The sequence below is a fragment of the Numida meleagris genome, chromosome 2 (assembly GCF_002078875.1).
Source record: "Numida meleagris isolate 19003 breed g44 Domestic line chromosome 2, NumMel1.0, whole genome shotgun sequence".
In the NCBI taxonomy this organism is placed as follows: Eukaryota; Metazoa; Chordata; class Aves; order Galliformes; family Numididae; genus Numida; species Numida meleagris.
In genome coordinates this window covers 84,129,250-84,154,295 of record NC_034410.1, presented here as the reverse complement: position 1 = coordinate 84,154,295, position 25,046 = coordinate 84,129,250, and the positions used below count along the sequence as shown (strand labels likewise).

Sequence of the window (25,046 nt, the reverse complement as noted above, 5' to 3'; positions counted from 1 at the left end):
AGAGGGTAACTTGTTTTTAAGATGAATTTCATGGTCATCCCATGTAAGGTTGCAGCATGCTACGACACCTCGAGACATTTTTATCACAGTAGTCATTTATCATGTTCAGTATGGAAAATTAAAGAATTTGGGAATGTTTGTTCTCACAGTATTTTCCACTACAGTAAACCCTGGAATGTGCTAGCTAAGATGTTTGTGCAAAACTAATTACTCAGCTTTGCTTAATGCATGTTCTTTTAACTGCTGATGCTTTATTTGCAATGCTTGAGATTATAGAATAATCGTAAAATAACTGCTATTTAAATGCATAAAAAGATTTAGAAAAAGTAGACTAAGCAAGGAGTCCCCTTCATGAGCTTTCATTCCAGCTCTCTAAGGGGGGGGATTGGTGAAAGAAAATGTAGCTTCTTGGGTTTTAATTTTTATGTTGCTGATCCTTAGGAATGGTGTTTGTTTGGAATAGAAGCAAAGGAAGGCAGAGGACACTTGAAATAACTGGCGGGCTTTTGAGGTTTATAAAATCTGGCTGCAGGGAGACATGAAATTAGTAATGTGTGAAAAGAACTAAGGCAGTGGAGTTGGTGCTTGTTGGTAGGTAGGATTCAGGACAGGATGCAGGTGCAACAAGTGTTGTGAAACTGGTTGAAAATAAAGGAAACATAGCACTGTTATAGACCGCTAATGATAGGCTGTAAGCAGAATTGCATTAACCGTGTTAGCTGAGTGACACATCTAATCCCATCTAACAAAAGCTGTCATCTTTACTTACAGACAGATAGAATGTTTATTTTTTGGGGATGAGAAAAGTTGCTGTTAATCTCTTGACATTAAAACATTTCTGGCTGTACAAGGCTTGGGTCCTTGCTTCTGCACATCCGTTTGATGATCTGGATGAGTGCTACCAGAGGTACAAATATACAAGGAAGAGCAGCCAAAATCACACAGATAGCTTGCACCCAAGGTGGATAGACTTTCTGTTCCTTCATAGGGAAGTGTTCCTATGGAGATTTAGGAAAAAAAAAAAAACAACAACAAAACACAGAAGTAAAAAATAAAGTGATTAGGGCACTTACATTTTTGCTGATTTCCATATACATTTTCTTATGTTGATATATTAAGGATAGCAGTAGTTTTATTTTTCCTCTACAATAGCATTTCAGTGGCCGTGCCCTGTGGATACTCTTCGAGTCTAAATATAGCTGTAAATTTTTTTCTGTGGGTTTTTTTTTTTTTTTTTTGGATCTTATTCCAGTCTCTGCATATATTCACACTACAGAGGCTTGTATCAATCTGTGAGGGTTACTGCAATCTGTGTGTAGCTAAAGGCCAGAACTGATCTTCTGACCCCTCCACAGGCTCTATTTGAGAGAGACACAAGAAGCTGCAACTGACATGAATCAGCCCCATTCAGACTGAATATTTTCAACATCAGCAAGACTTGGCGCAGAATTAACCAGCACTGTTCTTGGCCCATTGCCTCCTTCCCTCCCTGTCTGTCCAAGTTTCACAGTCAGACATTCATCAGTGTCCCAGTGGTATCAGTAGTTCTCAAGGGAAATCATAGAATCATTCAGGTTGGAAAAGACCACTAAGATCATCTAGTCCAATCATCAACCCATTCACCACCATGCCCACTAACAATGTCCTAAAATGCCACATCTACATGTTTCTGGAACACCTCCAGGGATGGTGATTTCACCACCTCCCTGGGTGGCCTATTCCAGTGTCTCACCACTCTTTCTAAGAAGAAATTGTTCCTAATACTCAACTTGAAACTCCCCTGGCACAACTTAACGCTTTCGTCCTATCACTGTTACCTGGAAGAAGAGACCGACCCCCACCTCACTACAACCTCCTTTCAGGTAGCTGTAGAGAGCCCTAAGGTCTCCCCTGAGCCTCCTAAAATGTTTGCATCCCTGGTGTTTGTTACACAGTTCTGAAGCTCTACTCATACATGTGCACCACTTGTGAACCTGATGTAGCTATAGAGTCTCTGTGAGACATTTCAGCAGTTCTCTGCATTGCATGCATCTCTAAGAAGCATGGAGTGTGGCGACACAAAACTTCTCAGAAAGAAGAAGCTAACAGGAAAGCCACTTTAGTATTTGAAACCTTGTAATCTCTGTGCACACTGGAACCTTCTTGTTCTGAGCATTTCATTGCTTCAGACTACATTGTGTAGGTAAGCAGTGAACAGCAATGATTTTAAAGGATCTGGTGGGAGAGAAAAACTTAGAACCCTCACTTCTGTTAAGTATTGCAAATATTAGAGAACATACATATTTGGGGTTCCAGGCTGTATAGGTTGGCGTCTTCTGTATCTGAAGAGTAACGAAGGCCACAAAGACAATTAGCAGGAGCAGAGGGCTTATAAACCTCCATGTCATTTGCCAGTACAGATTTAGTTTTCGTCCAGTCATCCATTTCACATCTTTACTGAACCTTTTAAGAGGAGGCATAAAAAGATGTCAGAGCGTAGTGGTAGCAATTTCATTTTCTCTGTATTCTTTCTATAAGTTTTAAATGTGTGGTACAGCTCCTGGAATAGAAGAGATTCAATACGCTTAATAACTTGCTGTAGGTGTTAATAATATTAATAAAGTAGGGCTTTTTTTTTCCAAAGATGAATGTAGCCATGTCAGTTTACGTAACCTGAGCTCGTTATGCTAGTGTAAGTTTTCTAACTACAGGTGAGTAATAAACATGTTACAGCAATTCTGTAGCATCTAATCCGGAAGACATCAGGACCTTCATGACTTAAGTACCAGAGTGAAAATTAGACAGGCAAAATTTAAGTCCCAACAAGCAGCAGAGAAAACAGAACGATGAAAACTAACATTTGTTGAGGACTGGGGCAATTTCTGGACTGGAAAGATCCCAATTAGAGAAGATAAGCTGAATCTCAATCAAAATGACATGAGATTCCTGGTATTTACAATTACAAAGGATGTTGGAAAGCTTTTGTACTAAAGAGTGATTTTAATCTGTCTTTGTGACTGAGGAGATTCTTAACATGCTGATGAAGCCTTTCAATGAAGGAAAGCTCCTGCATGTTGCTTACCATAAATAAGAAGAATATAAGGAACAAAATGGCAATAACGGAAGGATGTTTCAAAGACAATGCAACTCTGCTTGACCAAGGAATGACAATAGGTGTTGATTTTTCAGCACCAAGATAGAATTCCCCCTTCTATAAGTGCTGAGCAGAGAGCATCCTTCTTGTTTTAGACATATAAGAGACTTGAAGCAAAGAACGATAGCAACATTCACAAAACTGGAGAGTGTTACTGAAATGTGTTTTTTATCTGTATGTAACATACATGGATTGAGAGGAGGATGTATTTGCCTCTTAAGAGAAAAAAAATCTGCTTACCTTTTAATTTTATAGACATACACAACCCCAGTCACCTCAAAGAAAGCAATGACTAGAAGAGGCAGCGACCCTGCGTAGCTGTCAAAAATGTCAATCCAGTAACTCCCTGAACCCAACGTAAAACATAGAGCAAAAAGGAAGGAAGCTAGACATATTATACCTGAAGAAAAAAGATACCTTTGTTACTGGAGAACAGAACTTGGTGAGATTATTTTTGTTCTAAATTATTTTTGCTTGTGTTCAAGTGACTTTTATTCTCTCTCCCTGTATGGACCTAGTTGATACCACTTCCCAAACTCAGTTTTCTTCTGTGTGGTGAACAAAGACACCATTCTGTTGCATGAGGAAAGCACTCCTGTGACTTAAAGCATCCTTCAGTTATTAGAGTTCCAAGCAAGTAGTGTGGACTGTGGCTTGCCTTATGGTAATTTTGGAATGTTGCCTATTGACTGATGCAATGAGCTTCACTGTTCTCATTTTCATGCAGTCGTTGGTCCACATGAACAACTGGGACCTGCAGTGGGTAAGGAAGGGCCCAGAGCTGAGAAGGAGACCTCCTCATGTCCCAAGATGTAAGTACATACCTACATACATATGTATGGTTACCTCATCAAGTTGTGAATTGATTTGTTTTTACATAAAAAGTTGTGGAATAAGAAGAATATAATTTAGGTGCCACAGGAAGACTGTAGAAAAGGCATGACAGCAATATTCTGCATATTAATTTAAAATGATACGTTACCCAGGTGTTAATCCATTACTTGAAACTACCCAAATTTTTCTAGACCAATTTCACAGTAGGATCTCTCCTATTCTTCTATTTCTGTTTGCTAATGCAGGCTTTTATGTTTCAGCAAAGAAAGCCAAAATGAACAAGTTCAACTCAGAGCCCAATTCCTGAGGAGCAGGTTGGATTTGGTGAGTGTCTCAGTTTCAAAGATTCCAGCTTTGAGCAGTAAGCACTCATTCCTAAGTATCTGCTCAGTAAACGTGAAATAATTAGTTGCACTATAGTTCTGAATGGAATAGGGGTGAGTGATCTGTCTTACAGTCATGGTAATGTGGGACGCTGTAAGTTCTTGCACAGACAGGGCAGACTGGCTGATGTCACTTGTTACCTTAACATTGTTTTAGTTGCCAAAAGGCCTCAGTGGAGACAACGCTCTTCTTGATGTTTGCAGCAGCGTAGAGCAAGCTCAGCTCCAGTCCTGGTAATTTAATGAGCACTCACAGACTGAAACAGTTCTTGCAAGCTAAAGACAATGGCAAGGGCATTGTGATACCATATGCCAACATGCTACCTCATCTGTGTGCTTATCTTCTGCAAATACAATCCACTACCTTGACTAGCACTACACAATAGCTAAGTTAATATTACAAATTCTTAATCCCTTTATGATATTTACTAAGCAGTTGATCATTATGCATCTATACAAAAGTCACCCTCTTTGAACAATGCAAACCAAATACCTTACCAGACAAAAGCTCCTTAGGTATTGACTTAGATATAACTTGAACTTCTAGAAGAGGAGTGAAGACTCCTTCGATGTTTCCAAACATGGAGGAGAGGCCCAAGCTGAACAACATTACAAAAAACAGGATGGCCCAGGCCTGTGAGCCCGGCATTAGGATAATGGCTTGAGTGAACACGATGAAAGCCAGGCCAGATCCTGATACACTCTGCAGAATTCACAAACAAATTAAAACACACATTATAAGGGCCTAAGTGTAATTTCTTAGGCCCAGAGAAGCTGTGGGTGCCCCACCTTTGAAGGCGTTTAAAACCAGGTTGGATCAGGCCCTGGGCAGACCGATCTTAGTGTGTGGCAACCCTGCCCATGGTTGAAGCTGGGTGGTACTTAAGGTCCCTTCCAACCTAAACCATTCTATGATTCTGTGATTCTGCAATACGCTCCTTGTATCTTCACATTCTCAACCTCAAGATCAGAAATTCAGCTTGCATTATTTTCTGAGATACAGTCTAGTTCAAGCTTGACTTAAACCAGGAATAATTGAGAATGCTATTGTTTTTAGGGTTTGTGCTAGGCAAAATAATCAGAGTGATTGTCTCTTGTCATTGCACCTAATTAAGCTGTACAGTTTGTAAATGTGCTTCTGAAGCTGGCCTCCTAAGGTCAAAAAGGGATACAAATATTTATGGCAGAGTATATAAAAATATGGCTTTTGACAATCAAAAAGTTGTGCAAAGCCAGTGGGAATGGTGAGGCTTTAACTTTGTCACCTCTTACGTTGTGTCCTTCTCTGGAATCAAGGATGCTAGCTAGCCTAGGAGGCTATGCAGCTGTCAGCACTGGAGGAAATGAGTAGTGAGAAATGTTTGTGAGGTTGAAAATGAAGAGCTCCCTTTTTAATTTTAAATGGTCTATTAGATATGAATAGACAATCACAGAGCAGAATTTGAATTTGCACATATATAGGATCAGAGGCAAACGATGCATGTTTTAATATTGTTTTGATACTTCCATTGCCAAATAGGGATTTAGGAAACTTCCATTCAGCATCTTTTTTCTATAATCTTTCAGCTAGATATGTTTTCTCTCTTGGGCTTGTATCTCTAAACTGGAGTAGAACTGAATCCAGTGTCCTTCATGTACACTCCAGATAGGAGCCCCTTTGAAGACTAGTTCTGTGATAATTATGTATTATTTTGAATGCTGTACCAGAGTTTGTACTTTGAGTTTGCACTATCCTACAGCAGTGCTTATACTTGAAATCTTGAATAAATGTTTTATGATTTTATATAACATATTAATTACAAGTGAAGTACAAATAAGGAAAACCAAGTTACTGGTCCTTCTTTATACATTTTATTATTTATTTATTTATTTACTTAAGGCTTATTATGTTAGAAGCAATTATGGTACCTGATCAAGAAATTCTTGAAGGTCACAGCTTTTCAGTTTGAGACCAGCAAGTTTTTCTGGATTTGATGAATTCAGGAACATAATCCAGTCCGTATAGTTCTGCCGCGTAATGCTTTGTTCTGGAAGATCATATTCATTGATGACACTGATAATATTCCTGGCAGAGAAGCCAACACATGAAAACATTATGCGTTCAGATGTTAAGAGAAAGTTGTTTACTTTCAGTGCTGTTAATTATAACATAAAAGAAAATATTACACAAGGATATATATGTATATAATTTTTCTCCTTAATATTTATGTATATAAGTATATATATCTCCTATATACAGATATTTTTTATATTTTTATGAATAACATATATTACAGATTTATTTTTCTATAAAGTATATGCATAGGAGATACATATACCTCCTATATGTAGATTTTTATATATTTACACAAATATATATTATTTATAAATGATTAGGAGAAAATATTCATTAATACTTATTTGAGATACAAACTCAGAGTACTTTATGCAGATCTCTAAAATATATTTCATTTCTTATTTTATATGTCCGTACCATTTCTACCACTTGTGTTTAACAACGAATCCTGTGGAATAGAAAAATGTTTTATTCTAGCTATTTCTAATGCTAGTTAAAGATACGATCCTTAATTTGTGTGTTGTTATATACACTAATTCCAATATTATTCTATAATGTTTTACTCCTTACAAATGCTGCTCTGATCATTCTTGCCTCAGTGCCATGATGATCTGTATTTTTCTATTAGATTTCTCCATACAGATACTTTTGCTTTTCAGTGATATGCATGTTTTCAAGTAACACATTATCTGTTTAGGTGTAGAAACGACTGTATAGCACTGGAAATGGAAGTTTCTCACCTGTCCAAGCAGTCCCAATAGCCTGTGATTGCTTTAAACCCCAAAACAGAAAAGACTGGGATGGAAGCATAGAGGGATGTTATGCTGTTCACAATTGCTACTGTCACAGCATCCTTTTCGCAGTCATTTCTAGAAATAGGATTCAAATAAGCAAATTGGCTTAAAAAAAGCAGTATCTATCCACACCCCCACCATGATACAGAAGAGATTTCCACATTAACAAATAGTACTGTGGGCAAAAAATAAATCTATGCAAAATACATTTGCTGAGCACAAGAAAAAAAATGTTAAAGTGATAAAATAGATCACTAAAACCTGGAAAGACAGCAGCTGCTAAGATCCCTTAGAAGTATACCAAGTTTTGAAAATTTTAGAAAACTGCATGAAGTGCTGCAAGAATTTATCCAACTTGTAAAGGTCGCAGTTCTACTTACTTTGATGGATTGTAGCTTGCGAACGCAATAAGCCCTCCAAAAGCCAAAGAAAGAGAGAAGAAAATCTGAGTGGCTGCATCAAGCCATACACGAGGATTTTTCAGGATGTTCAGCTGAAATAATTGAATAAATGCATTATTTAGGAATTAAACTTTCTTTTCTCTTGGCTGCTCTATTTCACATGTGTGAAATTGTGAGCTGTGATGCCATCTATATACACTGAAAATGGAAATTAGTTCAAAATATTAGAGCAGATGTTTCTGAAGACATTAAAAATACATATAAAATCTGTTTCATTGTAAAACTCTCATTAATGTGTTGTGCAGCTCTTCTGTCTGATAATAGAAGTGTTTCTACACAGGTAATAGGCACGCAGGGGAGATGGTACATTCCATTTTTCCTCAGTGCGTTTCTTCTTGTTACATACATACTTACATACATACATACTGAGTAACTTAACAGTCTAAGGTTATTATCTTCCTAAAACTGTACAAATACTTAACCTTCATCACATTAGAAAAAAACTCAAAACAAACAACAGTAACAAAAAAACAACCTAAAAGTCCAAGAAGAGAATACTCATTAAAAAAAAAAAAAAGAGTATCTTAAATTCAAACTACTGTAAAAACAACAATGAAAACTAACGTAGGAAAAAGGAGAAATTAATAGAGTGAAGTTTGGATTTTGATTTAAGAAGGGGAGATGTGATAGAGGAAACTGACTGAAAGAAATCTGTGATTTTTGTGGTTACAAAAAACAGTATGCAATTTTAAGTAAATAACTGGACTAAAATTTACCATTGAAATTAGTCTACAAGGAAACCAAAAATGTTAGTAATGTGCAAAATGTTAACAGATGTGTTGAGTAATTATTTCCTGCAGCTGGGAAAGAAATGTTATTTTCATACTCTGCAAGGTCAATTACTTTCCACTCCGGTATCAACTTGTGGGAATAGCAAGCAATATCAGCTAAGAACTGGTGTTTCAAAAATCATTTGCCCCACAAGTAATACCTGGGTTGTTGAGCACGTCACTTTGTTTTACACCAGTCTGAACGCAGAAAATTTGGCATCCCAGTCATTCAGGCTGAACTGTGTGCTTTGTGTGTTGAGTCTACATCTCTGGGGTATTGACCCTAGTAGATCACCACTATCATGTGTAGGAAAAAGAGTGTGCCAAAAAAAGGTGATGGTTATTTGGGGTTTCTCTAAAGCTGGTCTCAGCTTGAAGAATGAGAGTAATGCATTCATCTCAGTTTGGGTAGACCATGTATGTTTTCTCCATAAGTTTGACATTGCTTTGACCACAGGAGAATGGGTGTTACGTTTCATATAGCATCATATAATGAGCGGATACATGGGACCATTACTGGATGAAAAGCTTCAGCTTGGGCTAACAGATCTTTTAGGACTTTTAATTTGGAAGATTTTAACCAAATCCTCCAATGCTGGAGTGCTTACTGGTAGGACCTCATGCAGGTCCAGAAGCAGACTGCTGTGCAGAAATGAAGTATTCATGTTCCTACCTGGCCTTGACAGTTTATGTGCTGCCAAGCCAATGGTCGGTGCTGACAGATGCAATTGTTACAAACCTGACTTTCCTGAGTAGGGTCTTCTGGCATATGAGGTTGGAGTTAGTGTAGTTCGGTGCTAGATGCAATACACTTACTAACTCTGGAAGATGCTATTCAACTTCAGAGTTTGAAGAAACAATCAACAGGCAAGTGAAAAGTGATGTGGCCAACGAACTGTACAAACGTATGTGTGTCCAAACGTTGCTGGACTTCATTGTTGGGCCTACCTTTGTTTTGGGGGGCCGTGCTGAGACCTCCTAGAAAAGTCCCTTGTAAATCCAGCATGTGCAGTAAGTTGAGCAATACTGCTCAACTTAAGAACATCACAGCAAGGTCATTATCTGATCATAAGCCAGTAATTATGAGCCTAAAAGTTATTTTGCATTTTCAGTAATATGCCATGTAGGTTTCATAAGCATGTTTTTAAAAGACAAAATGTGCTGAAGCTAGAAACATGTGGACAAAGATATCAAATCTAAATGTGAACAAGTGAACACTGGAGTAAAGTGGAAAGTAAGCACTCGCTGTTGTAGAACCCCCAAGATATTTACAATCCTTGAAACTCTTTCAGATGTGAAAGAGGCTGGAGAAAGAGGCATTTGTGCTCCTGAGCTGACACAGATAACCATAGAAGCTGAACCCCATAAAGGCTTGATAGAATCCTTTTTTCTGCTGTCTGTGAGAGCTTTGTTTTGCTTGGTTTATTAGTCAAGAACCTTTCCAAAGGTCTCCATTCCAACTCCTGTGCTGCTTCATGTACAACACCTGCTTTCCTTTAGAGGGTCTGTGAGCATAACTTCAGGATCTTAACTTGTTTTCTTGTCTGTTTCACTTTCCAGATAGCCAAGGATTTGGCTTCTTTATTTCTGAAAGTCAATGAAAAGAAACGCTCGTTATATGTTTTAGAAGTTAAGGAATGGAAGTGTTAGATGGAAAAAAGCCAGCTATGCATTTCTCCATGAAAATAAAACCACAGCCTTCTGTATTTAAAATCCATATGCATGTAGTTATTGTTTATGAGTTTTGCCAATGAGAACTAAAAACACAAATTTAGAAGGAAATGTAGTAGTTGTATTTGCAAGTCTTTGCAAACCTTGTCTGTCAAAAGCCTCTGTAAGAGTTTTGTTAGTTTAACAAAGCAATCTGTCTTAGAAATTTCTATACAATAATAACACTAATTGTAAATATCACCTTACTAGACTGTTGCATCAGTTTGTCCATGTTTGTTGATAAGAACATAGTTTTATAGCCAAAATCATCCTCCGATGACTCTTCAAGGACAATTCTGGGAATTGCTTCCTTAAACAGGCTAATCATTAGCTGCAGTTTGGTTGCAGTCAGACTGATTCTGACTTCGATCTACAAAAGATCTTTTTTGATAATGATTTGTTCTTCCTCAGCGCTGCACCACCTCCAGGCTTTGTTATTCATACACTGAATACACACAAATCTAGTTTTTGCATTAAGTTTGTTGTGCAATGATCCTAAGTCCGAAGGCATCTGAGCTCTTGTAGAGAAATCTGACAGCCAGGCCGGGACCAAATACCAGCAGGCCAAGTGCTGCTCTGGCTGTATTGACCAGATCTGCTTTCTTCATTAAGGTAGTGCATCAAGAAAATTGACTTTTAGTTGATGTATGTGAACAAAGAACTGTGGTGTTAGCTGACGTTATTAGATTGCTGTGAGGATGCATTTGTTGTTCTGTCTGAGCCCTACAAAAGTGCATGTCCTTTTCTCCTAGAAAGACTCAGGCTGTCCTTTCTGAGCTCTGATGGTATTCAGTGGCTGTCTGTGTCATCAGGCTTGCAAGGGGAGGGATAAAAGAGGTGTCATGTCTGAGCTTCTTCTTACTGCTTTCTCTTTTCAGATGCGTAGTGTATCTCTGGGTTCCTTGACTTTTGCTGTCCATAAAGCCTGTGTTCCTGTTGCAGACTAAGCTGGTCTGTATTTTGCAATCTCTAGAGAGGATAAGTATCTGTAGACTGTTAATGCTGTGTACTATCTCTTGCTTTTCCAGGCAATTCTGGTGCTCTTAATATTTCAGGCCCCCCAACACTTCTGGTGAATATTTTTTAATACAGCAAAGTCATTCAGATCAAACAGACAACGTAATGTGCATTCCAGAAAGAGGGGGAGAAAAGAATCTTTAACAAGTGAGAGAGCAGAGAAAGAGAGGCTTTGTAGAGAAATCTAAAGAGGTTCTTGGTTAGATACTCTGAGTACTCTGTATGAACATATCCAACAGCTTATTTATTTTCATAGGCTGGAGGGCAGGGAGAGGAGGGAGTGAGGAAGGGAGATAAAAATTCCCACATTTGAGGAAGAACAGGGCATAGGACCCTGAGGAATATGAAAGGAGAATACCCAGTGTTTCTGAACTGTGGCTTGGCAGACTGAGTTACAGATGAGACAGATGTACCTTGGCTTCATGCTGTTTCATCATGAATTGCCACCGTAATTACTACTTTGCCATGGGAGAGAGCCCAGCAGCTCCTTGCTGCTGGTTAAGAGCCTGTAATCACCTGGATGGTATTCAGGATGCTGGTATTGATTTATTCTTACAGCTGAATTGACCAGTACCCATTCTGCACTGCTGTATCACAGGAATTTGGCAATTAGATGCATGGTTTTCTATTTTTCAGGTTGAAAAGCATGACCAAAGCCAGCTGGGGACCTGGAATACTGCCAGCATGCAAGCCCATTCCTCCCACACACTGTATATCCCTGTTGGGAGGGAAAAAGGTACTGGACTCACCCCACTCAAACAGTTTGTATAATATGTGAGCTTACCTACTGAGCATGTGGCTTATCCACATCAAGCCTTGACAACCAACAAATGCCTGGAGAACAGGAGAGTGGTGCTCCTTTCAGTAAAATCAGTATTCCCTATAGACCATAACAGATGGGAATGCATGGTGACACCAAACACCTAGGGACTCAAAGAATGTCTTCAGTGTCAGTCAGTCTGGGCTGTGCAGACGAGCAACACTGACGGCCTTACACCTTTCCATTGCAGGTAACTCAGCAGTGAGTTTTTCCACACTGTTTTTGTTTTTTTTTCCCAGAAAAGTAGAAGATGGACAAGTTCAGTAAGGCAAAGGCTGCCTGTGGGCACTGAGAACACAGAGGAGGGGTATGGTGGTCACAGGGCACGTGCTGGGGCCTTGAAGGGCAGCTGTGCAATTGTGTGCCCACTGGTTGTCCCAAGCTCAGAGGTTGTTCTGTCAGCGGGTGCTGCTTTTCTTCCTTTCAACTCTCGAATTTACGGAAGTTTTCAGCACCGAGGCAGAGCTGTGAGGTTGCCTGCAGCTCCAAGCAAGCACTTGGCAGTCCAATTTAACTTGGAGTTTGGGCGGGGTAAAGAGGTCTGTCTGAAATTACCAGTATATGGAGGGATCTAAGACTCCTGTCCCTGAATATATAGTATGAGATCTGAGGGGAGAAAAAGGAAAGTAGTGTTTCTGACAATAGCAGTAATACTTACGTTAGGGGTGAAAAGGTACGCTAGACCTTCAGTGGCTCCTGGTAGACTGAGTCCATGAATAAGGAATATAGTTAGGACCAGGTAAGGAAATATTGCTGTTACATAAATTGCCTAGTCAGAAAGTGACAAGTAAGACAAAGTTATTGATGGTAACATTAATTCTTTTAAGTTTTTGCCATGTGCCATCCTAATAATATTAGATGAAACAGTTACAGGTGAACATGGTTAAAAAATTATAAATTACTTCAAAAATATTTAGTAATAATTTATTAAAAATTAAAAAAAAAAACTCTTAGAACAGTGAAGGGGAACTACTAGGGCAAGAAGCATTTGCAAAGGAAAAGGAGAGAAGCACATTTCTGAGCGATCTGTGCTGCTATTATCGCTTAGTTGGACAAGGAGCACGCTGAAATGGGACTGAAGTGGTACATGGTAGTGAAACTGATGAACTCTGGAGAATGACATCCAGAGCACAGGATAAGGCCCTGAGCTGTTTACTTCTCTCTGTCCTTCTCCTACCTTTCCTGTGGTTTCAATCCCTCGAATGGTGCAGAGATACACAATTGCCCAGCAAGTTGCTAAGCACAAAACAAGCCACCACTGTAACGAGCCGCTGTCGGTGACGTCAGGTGTTATGTTCAAAGTTTTCCTGTACCAAAAATAATTGACTGCAGTACTTTCATAGCATTCTTCATTGAGCCCTGGAAAAGGATGTGGCATGCATAAGAATAAACGTTGAAATGTGGTAATATTTTGCCCATTCACTGTATAACAAGGAAACAATGCTTTACAGGAGTGGAGAGCAGCAAGGTTGCTGTTTTGACATGCAATCTCATTCAAGTTTAGCAGTATATTTGTTTATGATGTAAAAAAAGGCAATTTGGGTAAAGAAATCTTTTACTCAAAAAAAGCCAAAAAGTCATTTTTAAGAACAGAGAACAGTCTTTATCCTGTTTAGATATGCTCTTCTAGGTCTTACTAGTGTTTTTGTAATGGGTAATGTGTAACTAATCTGAGCCTCAAAATTGTCTTTAAATAGTTTCTCTGCCATCTCAAAAGTTAATATTTATTTTATTTATTTTTTAAACACTTATGTAGTTTTCTGTTCTTAAATCAAAGGAGTAGTGGACTTTCTGACTTGTGAGTAATAACCGAGGTATCACCACCCAATGAAAGCACAAGTCTCATTTAAACCAGTTACTGAAAGATGTCTTAAATTTGCTTTGCAATTACGTCAGCAATCTCATATGTCTTGAGATGTAGTTTAAGGTGACAGTCACAAGTGTCTCGATGGAAGACTGTTTCTCTGTAGTCAGAAAGCACAGGATGTTATTTCAAGTGGTCCCTGTATCATCATGCCAGCAAAACAAGTAAACCAAACTTCCCTCTTTCCTGTTAGTCCCCAGGCTCCGATGTCTGCGATACTCCAATTGCAGTGACACTGAAGCAGCAGTTACCTGTTCTGTTTTCATTTAGAGGGCAGATGCTCCATGGAAGGGGTTCCTGGAAAGAGTTGATGAAGTACCACATCACCCAGGTTAGAACGGTGTTGTAGTATAAGCTCACCAGGATCGACACCATCAATGAAGCAACTCCTGCAGATGACACAAGATATGAGCTTAGAAATACTGGGAGAAGTTACCAGTCATAGCACTTGCTCTTAGCATCTCATATCTCCTAATTTCTCAAGATCTTTTTTTCCCCAGAGATCTTCACAGGGATGATGTGCATTTGTGTCCTTAGCTCTGATGCGCAGCCTCTGGCTCCACAGCCCTGCTCTAAGAAGGCTGCTGCTCCTCTGCTTTGTGCCTTGGGCTCAGCTTTTTACCCTTCTGGGAGACTCCGTGCCAGCAGGCAGCTACCTGAACAAGCAAGTGACAAACGCCAAGAGCAGGGCTCTGGGACACCAAAAGCAGGAGACACAGGGCCCACTGTTTTGTGCCTTTCACGCTCAGCTCCTTAAGCACTTCAGGGGAAACATCTGAGGTTTTGCCAGAGTCACTTTCAGCTGTAGGGAAGGAAAAAAAGTTTTCTATGACTTGTCTAATATGAAAAATGTGAGAAACAGCTGCTTTCTTTAAGAGTACTGGCCTGCTGGGCTCAGACATTCAGGGTGCCTGAGCTATAGAGTCCTCTCCAGATAGAGAGCTGGGAGCATACCCCTCTTCTGTGTTATTGGTGCCAGCTCACTTCTGAAAGTGGCTTCACATTTGGATAGAGCCTGGGAAAATTCATACTGGAAGGGATCCCACTAAATAAATAATAAATAAATGATTTCTTGCTATGAGGTCAAAGTCAGGCAGGGTTTTTATCCAGTCTGGCCTCCAGATGGAGATGATGCTTTGCTCAGAGTAGGTGAAGACTGAGCCACTGGCTCCCACTTACCAGAATCTGAGCAGCTTGTGTAGGAGTAGGGCCTATAGGATAAGCTTAAGCACAGAATGCTGCTCATCTCAGAGTAAAAAAAAAATAAAATTGAGACAGAAATTAGACCTTCCTGGGGTGGTCTCTCTAAAGCACTGGGTTTTGAGTTGTTCCAGTTCCTACAAGACACTTGGGATGTTATCTGGTCAAGGGAAAGTCTGTGGTTTAGACTACTTACTTAGAAGATGAAGATTAGAGTGCTTTGACATGCTGTATAATTCAGTATTTTTTTTTAAACATGGCACAACTTTAACAGCAGATCGAAAGAGACTGAAGTTTCACAGCACAATATAGCTGCATGAGGGCATTATTTTGTCTCATACTGTGCACATATGCTTTAAATGACTATCTTCTGTTCCTACAATAAGGAAGAAAGGATATCAACACCACAAATTCTGCTTGCTACTTTTTTTGCAAAGGGAAGTTGGACCTGCTAAGTAGTAGGAGAGGAATCTTGCCAGAGATCCCACCCTGCTGCTTTGTAGTTCTTCCCTGTCGCCCTCTTACCCTTAGATAACTCCTTACCTACTCCTCTCCTTCCACAGGCATAGTTGTCAACACTAATCCCATTTTTCTGCATACAGCAAGACACACTCCGGCTTTCTTATCTCAAGCATCCACAACAGAGGCTAAAAAGTTCATAGTTTAGGCTCCCGCGTGTCTGGAGTAACACCTGAAGTGAGTGATATCCTAATGAGCATCAGATGCAGCTCTGTAGGAAATAAGTGCTGAGCAGGAGCCCAGCTGTGGTTCCTTCAGCCCAGATACTCCCAGAGACCTACCAACTCCTCCCAGGTAAGGTGAGATAGTGTGCCAGGCTCTGATGCTGCCTTTCCGCAGGCACTGCCCTAGGGCAAGCTCAAGATGCAGCAGTGGGATTCCTTCGAAGATAAGAGCGATGAAGTATGGGATCAGGAATGCCCCTGAAAACATAATTAAGTGCAATTAAGCCACACGGTTATCTGCACCTCCTTCAAATTGCTGTTATCTCTTCTACTTCATGACTGTAACAAAGTCCTTGTAAGAAGTGTTGAGAGAGGCAGTGGCAACGTGGATGTTTTCCCAGGAACAGCTGCTGATTGTGGGTGGTTTTGGTGGTGGTAATGAAGGAGGAAGGGCCAGAGCTGCTAGTGCTGTAGGGCATATCCCCTCAATGCTCTGACATCTCATGAACACAGAAGCTCTAAGGATCCGCACCCCTTCCTCCATTTCTCTTTCTTTTGTTGGGGGATAGCAGCAGATACGCAAGCCAGGAAGTATGCTCCTGGAAACTCTAAAAATTGAAAACGTTTTATGACTAGCCCTTGTAAAGCATTAACAATTACCACAATTTTTGAAATGCGGGTGTCATTCCATTCTGACTGTCTTTTTACACAACCTCTTTTCTCCAGAATGGTCAGGCCAAAGCTGAGGGGCTGCCCTTTCCCACTGGCAAAGCAGGACTTCGCACTGGAGGCTCCCAGGAGGCCACATTTCTGCATGATATTCTACAAGAGCCTCTAGGTACTGGGAAACTGGAAACGAGCCCCAGACTGTTCTGTGAGTTGTGGGAGAAATGACATCTGGTTTCATCTAGCTTTGTATCCTTTGTTGTATACATCTTTCTTTTTTCTCTCTGTTGAGCATGAGGCAGCATGTGCATCTGGCTGTTGCAAGATGATGTGCACTGCCTTGGGTCTCCGTTCTTTACACAGACACTGATTTTCATGAGACCGAGTGACATCTCATTGGTAGGCTCAACTCTTCTGCCCGTCTCTCCATTTGAGACAAAATGGACTAAGAGGTAGAAGTTTATTGGCATGATATGGCCAACAGTCACTGTGCCCACAAAATGGCTTTTCCGTGGGGAAACATAAATGCTATGTCAACCCCTTCCCATCCACCTACCAGCTCATGCCAGCTCTGTGCCCTTTCATCACTCTGTCAGCAATTCTGCACCTCGTTATGTCATCACCGCAGTCCTTGTGCTGAGGGTGCAGAGCAGTCTAGCTTTCTGCACAGTCCTTGGCAAGGAAAAGGCAGTGGGAAGTTACCATGGATTTCTGAGCTCTTCGTGGAGCTGCCTCTGTTTTGTAATCACTGGCTGTTTAGAAAGGTGGGGCTTATAAATCAAATCACTTTGAGCTAGGGTTTGTAATAACTTTGCTACCCATTGCTAGATAATTGCAATAACTATATGCAACACCCAGACAAGATGTGTTGTTTATTTAATAGTTTTTTATGAATAAATACATGGGGGAAAAAAAACATACAGGATGCCCCTTTCTATGAGGGACTGCTCTTAATTTGCCAAAGGTGGAAACAAACATCTCTGTGACCTGGTTTCCTAAGATGTTTTAACACTAAGAAGCAGATTTGGAGGAGTCTCACATTGACTTCCAGGACACAAAGTTCCTTGGGATGCTTGGGAGCCCTGCTTAGCAGTCCCCCTACTTGGAGGAGGTTCCTAAGTACCAGGTACAAAGCGAGAGAGGAGTGTGAGAACCATGACAGCTCATTTATTTGAAGTGTTTTACTACCTGATGAAATCTAGACTGGAGGCAGGCACTGGAGATTCTGTGTAAATACTGAGGAACTCTCGTGCCCTTCCAGGGGAGCCTTGTAACCTCTCACCTTCCTCAGCCCTGTGCTCTTGTTCAAGCTCAGTGAGATCATTGGAATACAGCTACTTCTGCAACAAATCTGCCTTGCTGGCAGTCAGATGGTTGGGCTGTCCCAGCTCTGGGTGGTGGCTCCTGAGCAAACAATCTGGGGATGCTGAGTCCTTCCTACAACCATTCCACAAGGCACCTATCTCCCACATCATACCTCCCTGGAAATAACCCTGTAAAAATGAGTGCAAACTGCACATTCTCTCCCTCTGTTTGCTAGTTCACAGCAGAGCATATTTGAATATTCTGCTGATAGAAGCCCTTTACTTTGTGCTGGTTTGTATGCATCTCCAGTTGTGTTTACAATATAAATCACACTTTGGGAAAAAAAATATCTGTTTTTCATGAGAACAGTGTAGAAACTGATACCTGCAATTGTGAAACGGTGGCAGAAGAGCGGGCTGAGAAGTAGTTCATGGAACTAATCTTTCTCAAACCAAATTCAAGTAAGTGGCTCGGAGTGTAGAGGTTCAGCTCACAGGCTCAGTAATTCATTTGCTTTTATTTTTAGGCAAAAAGAAAATAGGAAAAGCACAGTCTGCTCAAGCACTTAAAGCTTGCACTTCTTCACAGTAAAAACCCCTACGCATAGAAAGAAAATGGTAGGAGATGCTAATGGTGAATAGGAACACACTGGCACTGTGTGATCAAGGGTGTGTTTAATCCTCAGAGGAGGATACGCCAAAAGGCAGAACTTCCTTCCTTTTTAAAAATTGCCATCAGAAATCTAGCTGTAGAAAAGGCAAGAGGAAAGTTCAAGAAATAGAATGAAGTTTCACATTGGTATCTACCACAGAGCGTGTATCATAAAACAGAGCTCATCATTCAAACACAGACAGTTAAAAACATATCAGTGCATATATGATGTGTAGCACAGGTGCATCAGAAATTCAGTAGAGTTGGCTTATTGGTAAGTTGGTTCTGTTTATGTTAAAGCCCCGAGTGATGAGGAGCGCCAGTGTGTCATGCTCCATATTGCTGCTAACTGCAAAGAGCCATTAGAGTGGGGAGAGCTCTACGGTCATTGTAGCGGGAAAGAAAAATCTCAGTGCACTCCAGGTACACTTAAGGTTTTTGGAACCTGACCTCAGCAATGCCTTGGAGACCCATCAGCCTTTTCATTTCCCATTAAATCACAGAAGTACTTTCAGCAAGAAGTATTTTCAGCGTACTCTATTGCAATCTGCAGGCAAATCGAGTCAGAAAAGCTATGGCTTAACCATATTCAGCTTTCTGCTTAGGAAATGACACGATACTCACAAAGTCATAAAAGGGATAGTGTCGGAAGGGACCTCAAAGATCAACCAGTTCCAACCCTGTGCTGTGGACAGGGCTGCCCCCCACCAGCTCAGGCTGCCCAGGGCCCCATCCAACCTGGCCTTGAGCGCCTCCAGGGTGCTCACAGCTTCTCTGGGCAGCCTCTCCCAGGTGTCACCACCCTCTCAGTGAAAAATTTCCCTGATATCTAGTCCAAATCTCCTGTCTTTTAGTTTAAAACCATTCCGTATCGTCTCTGCTCATATAATTAGTCAGTCCCCCTCCTGTTTATAATCTCCCTTTAAGTGATGGAATGCCACAGTGAGGTTTCCCTGGAGCCTTCTCTTCTTGAGGCTAAACAAACCCAGCTCCCTCTGCCTTTCTTCATAGGAGAGGTGCTCCAGTCTTGTGATGGTCTTTGTGGCCCTCCTGCAGACCTGCTCCAACAGCTCAAAGGCATGAAGGGCATGATCTCTGTGTAGCACCTGCATATGGCAGTCTGGAAGAAAAGAGCATGAACTACAAGAGAGACTGTTGAGAGCTGCTAATAGCTGTGTGGCTACACCAGCAAGCAGAATGCCAAAGAAACTGATGATAAAGAGCCATCTAACACTGAGTCACAGCAACCAGCAAGCTGAAGGGGAAGCAGAGCATTGCATCAACAAGTAGAGTGGCAATAACATCACCTCTAGGAAGCCCTTCCATTCAGTCTCCAAAGAGAAGAGACAATGCACTGAGATCCAGTATAGGTACTGTTATTGAATGGCTGTACCTACAAACATGGTAATTCACACTTACTCCACATACCAGAGAAAGATTTAAGAATGAGAACTATGCACAGGTTTGGAGAAGAAATAAGAGCCAATGCTTTCTCCTACTGCCTGGTCTATGGAAATGCAACTCCTCTGCCCAGATCAGGACCGCTCCTTGCACCCCCCTTGGCTGCCCTGGAAGTGTGTATAAAGCACTCTATCCACAAATCAGCTTTCAGTTGGTCAGGCTGGAGCAAGCCTAAAACTAAAAGAAAATACCCGCAGATGTGTGCAGCATGGATGCTGGGTCCCAAGGACCAACTGCTTTGCTCCACAGACCTGTTCTTCCAGGCCCATACTGCTTCCTCATGAGGACACAGCCCAAGAAACCCCTGAGCTTCTTGGGACTTTGTGATTCCTCACAGCGATGATTCTGTCCATTTATTGAGCCCAGAAACAAACCTCATTTCCTGGACTGTTACTGTGTCCTGTTCAGCTCCTCAGTGAAAAGCTGGGGCCAGTGATAATTGAATTAATTGTTCTGTCAAATAGTGAAAAGTTCTGCTTTTTGCAACATACTTTTTTTTTTCTTTTTGTCTGTTTATTTTTTTACAATATCTTTTAGGCCTACGTGTTGTTTCTCTCAGATTTTAGTTTCCTTCTGTATGCAGTGAGCCAAGCAACTGCATTTCATAGTAAGTTATTCAAACTTTAGCAAAAGGTCAGACGGGCCATGGATTATGAATATCTGGAAACCATTCCCTCAGAAGTAGATGGACATTCTGCCATTTTTGCAGGAGTTTAGGGTGTATTTATTTTCCTAAAAAGAGCAGCAATTTGTATTAAAGCCATTTTCCAGTTATTCTGTAGGCTCAGGCACTATGCATGAAAGTTTTATTACCCATTGGTTAGACTAATGTATACCAGCTGTAATCAGGACAACTTTGTAGTATGTCACAGTTGGAGGGTTTTTTTAAGTATTATTTTCAGATGACTATACATGTACATACGTATGTAGGTATATGGCTATATGACCTGTTTTGAGTGTCAGTTCTAGGTGACAAAATATATACCAGACCATTTAGAAATATCTTTTCAAGCCCAGTTGCCTGGGAACCTTTGTATTTGTCTCCGCTCACTGTGGCAAACAACCTTCATATCCATTAGTCATGAAAAGTAAATAGCTAACTTAACTCAGGCAATAAATCCAAATAATCAGTAAACAAAAGCAGGTGATAAATGTCAGCACAACTGATATTATATTAGATCCCAGTTACTGAGTAACACTAATGTGCAGTGAATAAGGTTCAGAGGTCTGAGGAGAACAGCTGACATGAGACAAATATACAAGCACTTATTTTTATCTCTTGTTTTTTAAAAGATCTAGAAATGAGGAAAAATGCATTGCCTAACTCTTAAACACTTGGATCATTAGTGAAAATGTGATCTACAGCCCAGAAGCCATTCAGCCATAGACTGGGTCTTCTATGCGATTTCCATACCAGGTTTTGCTGTGCTCGTGGCTGGGGCTGAGATGCTGAGCTGCCACCTCTTGGGTCCCGTAGTTAACCATTATGCTGCTGTTCACATCTTCAGATGCACACCAATACACCTGAAAATCTACTGGGCTTTTGCATCTGAGTTGTTCGCTTTCAAAAATGTAACCCCAAATCACGTCTCTGCCTGAAACTGGCAGAATGAAAATGGAACCACATTATGCACATATGTAAACCCGACAGCTCTGTCTTCTTGGTGGTCTTCATCAATCATTCAAATTCTCCCAACACCTGCTTCCAGGATAAATTATTTATAAACCCCACAGAATTTTGTCAGCACATTGTTACAGTCATCAACTGAGCTCTCTGAGCCCTTTGTTGAAACCCAATGACCAAATGCTGGCTGTGCATCCATACACTGAGCTTTATTCACCACTGTCTTGTGCCACTGCTTGTAGTAATGCAGAGCACCTGTATCACAGAATGGTTTGAGTTGGAAGGGATCCATAAAGGCCAGCTAGTCCAACTCCCCTGCAATGAACAGGGACACCTACAGCAGATCAGGTTGCTCAGTGCCCCATGCAGCCTGACTTTGAGTGTCTCCAGGGATGGGACATCCACCACCACTCTGGGAAACCTGTGCCAGTGCCTCACCTCTTTTAAATAATCTGTATGGTGTCACAGACTCTACTTGCTATTTTGTACCTTTTTTTCACTAATAAAATGACTGCTCAAAGAGAAAAAGAATGACTCAGCCTTTGTCCCTGTAGCTTTTCCCCATTTTTATTATCTTTAAAGCTGTTCTAGGACATGTTTTTTTTGTCCCTACCAGTGCCTATAGGATACATCAGTGCCCAGAATATCAACACACAAGCAAACAGACTTTCTGATCACAGCATGATCTGTAAGGAAGGTCAGTGTGGGTCTCCTTGCCCTCGGCCTTATGGCCAGCCTGGAATGGGAGCGATGTGTAGGGCAGGGATGCAGGAGGAGAGTGCTGGGTGATTTACGTAACCTTTGTGCCCTTTCTTATCCTTCTCATTCATTTCAGTGTCTTTTCTTGTGAATTGATTGCCCTAAACATTGAGCATCAACACATGAAGGTGTCAGACTGGGTATGCCTGAGTCTAAATACGTGGAAGGCACTGAACCACAGAAGCAGATGGAGTAGAAGGGCCATGCCCAGAACGATCCCTGCTGAGCTGAGTGTCTGAAACCAAAGACAGAGAGAAACCTGTGACCTCCCTCCTGCCCAGCCTGTTAGTAGCTACTTGTGCTTGCCAATAGCATAACATGCCACTGGCTTTTCCAGGTGTCACCAATGTTCTTCTTAGTCCTCTCCATCCTACACATTCTCTAAGTTTGTAACTTTCCATAGAGGGGCTCAGGCTTATTTCCTGGCTTCCTGTAGTTAAGATGCTTAGTTAAAGATGAACTTTATGAGTCATTTGAAAATATGCTAGCACAGGATTTCGCATGGCACCAAGCAGCTTTCCTTTTGCTTGTCATAAACACAGGTCATTGATTTGTCTGCATTTCCTAGAGCTTAGTGAGCTGTAGGGCTGTACCTTTTGTCACTCTCAGTAATTGTTTAGAGTGGGATCAAAAAATACTTAGGCACCTATAGGAGAAAAAACCTGAAATCCAGTTCTGCAAAAATGAAATCCTGAAGAATCTGTGTGAGTGCTGGCTGTTCCCAATAGATGTGTGTTGCTTTTTGCTGTTCAGGCTCTCCAGAGGCCCAAAGATGCTGCTCTGGACGTGCTGGATGCTGCTCAGTTGCCTGCTCTCAGGCATCCAAGGCCACCTGAGATGCTGCAGGGTGTTTGTCCAACTCCAAAACACTTGCCCTTCAGCTCCGTGCCATTTCTGTAGTGGACCTGTGCCTCTAAAGGCACGTATCCTCCCTCACCATGTGCCTGTCATGAGCTGAAGTGACAGACAGGCTTTTTCCAGCCATTCCAATTGACAGAGAAACAGCATGCTTACAGCTATGGCTTTCTAGCCACCTGGTTATGGTAAGCAGCTGAGAGTGCTTCGCTGGGTTTCACATCTTGAGAATAAATAATATAAAGCATAAAGTCTCCTGGGAGACACCTTCCTACTGCTGCTTCTTTTTTTCTTACTTGAATTAGTGTAGCAGTGGCTTCCAGCTGTTAAGTCTTCACTGCTAAAGAGCTCCTTGCCATCAAAATAATTTCCATGTCCTCATCTATAGACTATGGCAAATAGATTCATTCATTTTCAGCTTGGTGAGTTAAATGGGCCAGATGCTTAAATCACTCCACATGCCATACATTTTCCAGATCTCAAATAAGTCTTGGGGATCTCCTGCATTTTTTTTTTTTCAACTTGATTTTGAAAAGTGGGCACAGAGGTTGTGTTAGTATCAGTAGCAATATCTCCATCTGCTTCCCAGTACATTGTTTATGCATGGCAGGATGGTTTATGCTGATACAGCCTGCTTGATTTCATTCACTCAGTGGCTCACAGAGCCCTTACATGGCTGCTTCTTTCTAAAATACCTCCTGCTATTAATGGCAGCATCAGTTCATGGTTCCTTGGCTTATTCAAATATGTGTAGTTCATGAAGCAATGCAGACGCCTTGATAGAATGAGATTGGATCATTTTTTTCTGCCATTTGCATGTTTCTCCCAGTTTGAATTTTGTACCTATCCCATTAATTGAAAGATAGCAAATAAAACTGGGCTTAAATAATTTGCTACATCACTCTGCTTGAGACAGGTTACCATGGCAGCTTTCAAAAGCTGCTGTAAGCAGTGAGCTATCGGTTACTATTTCTGATCCATTCGTATTTACTAAATTGGCTGCTTCTAAAGCAATTCTTCATGGGAATGGTGCCCACAGAAAAGCTTGGGCAGGTGTTAGTATCAGCTTGCTTGTGTTAAATCAGCTGAGCATTTCAGACAGCTTCACAGCCCTCTGAAAGTGCCATTTAGCTTCACTCATCCCTGGGTTGTGGGTTACCTCCTGAAGGTGTCAGGGAAGGGAGAGGAGCGACTTTTGTTTTCCTGGGGAAGCGCCACTGCCAATTGTTTGGGGAACTGCCTCACCAGTGCCTTCCCAGGATTTCTGGCTTCTCCTGAAGTTAGCAAGCTTTGAGTGAGGTTCCTCCTCCCATCAGGGCTGTAGCAGCAGTGTCAGAGCTGAGCATCAGGTTGGTCTTATTTCCTAAACAAACGCATCCTTCGAAAATGAAATATATTTCTACAGAGAAATCCAATCTAAAGGGAAAGCCAACGGTGCAAAACATTTATGAGAATTTGAGAATTAGACAGCTAAAAAGAAAGTGATGCAAATATATAAGTTCCATGCCCATCGTAAGTTAGCACAGTTATATTAGAATCATGGCTTAGTATTTTGGCAAAGTCCCGTGTCAGCCTTACCGCCTCCGTGTATCTGGCACAAGTATGGAAACCGCCACACGTTCCCCAGGCCGACAGCAAATCCGATACAACTTAAGATATACTGGAACTTATTGTCCCACTTCGGTCTGCCATCTTCTTTAGGAACTTCGGGTGGCATGTCCACTGGTAAATCTTGAGGCGTTTGTCTGAAATACCCTTGGCTTTCTAGTCCCTTTCCCTATAAATGGGAAGATGCTTCAAAGCCTGTCTCTTCTGCAAGTTTTATGGGGGATGACAGATGGGTTCTCCAAAAGGAGGTGGAGCTTTCTTTTTACGTAATGCAAAGGAATGCACCATTGCAAGTGCCACAGTTTAAATACCAAACCAGGAATTATTATTATATAGACAGAGTGACCACTCTTGATGTTTTGGAGTTCCTTCTATAGTTAGGGAACTTAGGA

At 41.1% G+C, this 25,046-nt stretch overlaps 1 protein-coding gene and 2 long non-coding RNA genes across 3 annotated transcripts; 2 read left to right on the top strand and 1 right to left on the bottom strand.

Annotated features, from left to right (window-relative positions):
- LOC110394804 (sodium-dependent neutral amino acid transporter B(0)AT3-like) lies at positions 514 to 24,763 on the bottom strand. The gene is made up of 12 exons (XM_021388830.1): positions 24,625 to 24,763; positions 15,843 to 15,983; positions 14,094 to 14,231; positions 13,156 to 13,337; positions 12,637 to 12,747; positions 7,581 to 7,693; positions 7,147 to 7,275; positions 6,259 to 6,415; positions 4,849 to 5,053; positions 3,374 to 3,533; positions 2,280 to 2,442; positions 514 to 998 (listed from the first exon to the last, which is right to left on the bottom strand). The coding sequence occupies exons 1-12, from the start codon at positions 24,761 to 24,763 to the stop codon at positions 828 to 830; spliced, it is 1,809 nt and encodes a 602-aa protein (XP_021244505.1). The 3' UTR covers positions 514 to 827.
- On the top strand, positions 3,515 to 12,721 carry LOC110394805. Its single transcript, XR_002435902.1, has 3 exons — positions 3,515 to 3,945; positions 4,228 to 4,291; positions 11,795 to 12,721. It is a non-coding gene; the product is annotated as an uncharacterized LOC110394805 (long non-coding RNA).
- On the top strand, positions 14,654 to 21,925 carry LOC110394806. The gene is made up of 3 exons (XR_002435903.1): positions 14,654 to 15,855; positions 16,452 to 16,599; positions 19,359 to 21,925. It is a non-coding gene; the product is annotated as an uncharacterized LOC110394806 (long non-coding RNA).

What these genes read in the sequence shown, in the direction of transcription:
- LOC110394804 (XM_021388830.1), bottom strand. Translation starts at nt 24,763, where the DNA reads ATGCCACCCGAAGTTCCTAAAGAAGATGGCAGACCGAAGTGGGACAAT. An exon ending in GGATTGAAACCACAGGAAAG is followed by an intron (nt 12,748 to 13,155) that starts GTAGGAGAAGGA and finishes CTTTCTGACTAG; the next exon opens with GCAATTTATGTAACAGCAAT. An exon ending in ACCTAAGGAGCTTTTGTCTG is followed by an intron (nt 3,534 to 4,848) that starts GTAAGGTATTTG and finishes TTTTTTCTTCAG; the next exon opens with GTATAATATGTCTAGCTTCC.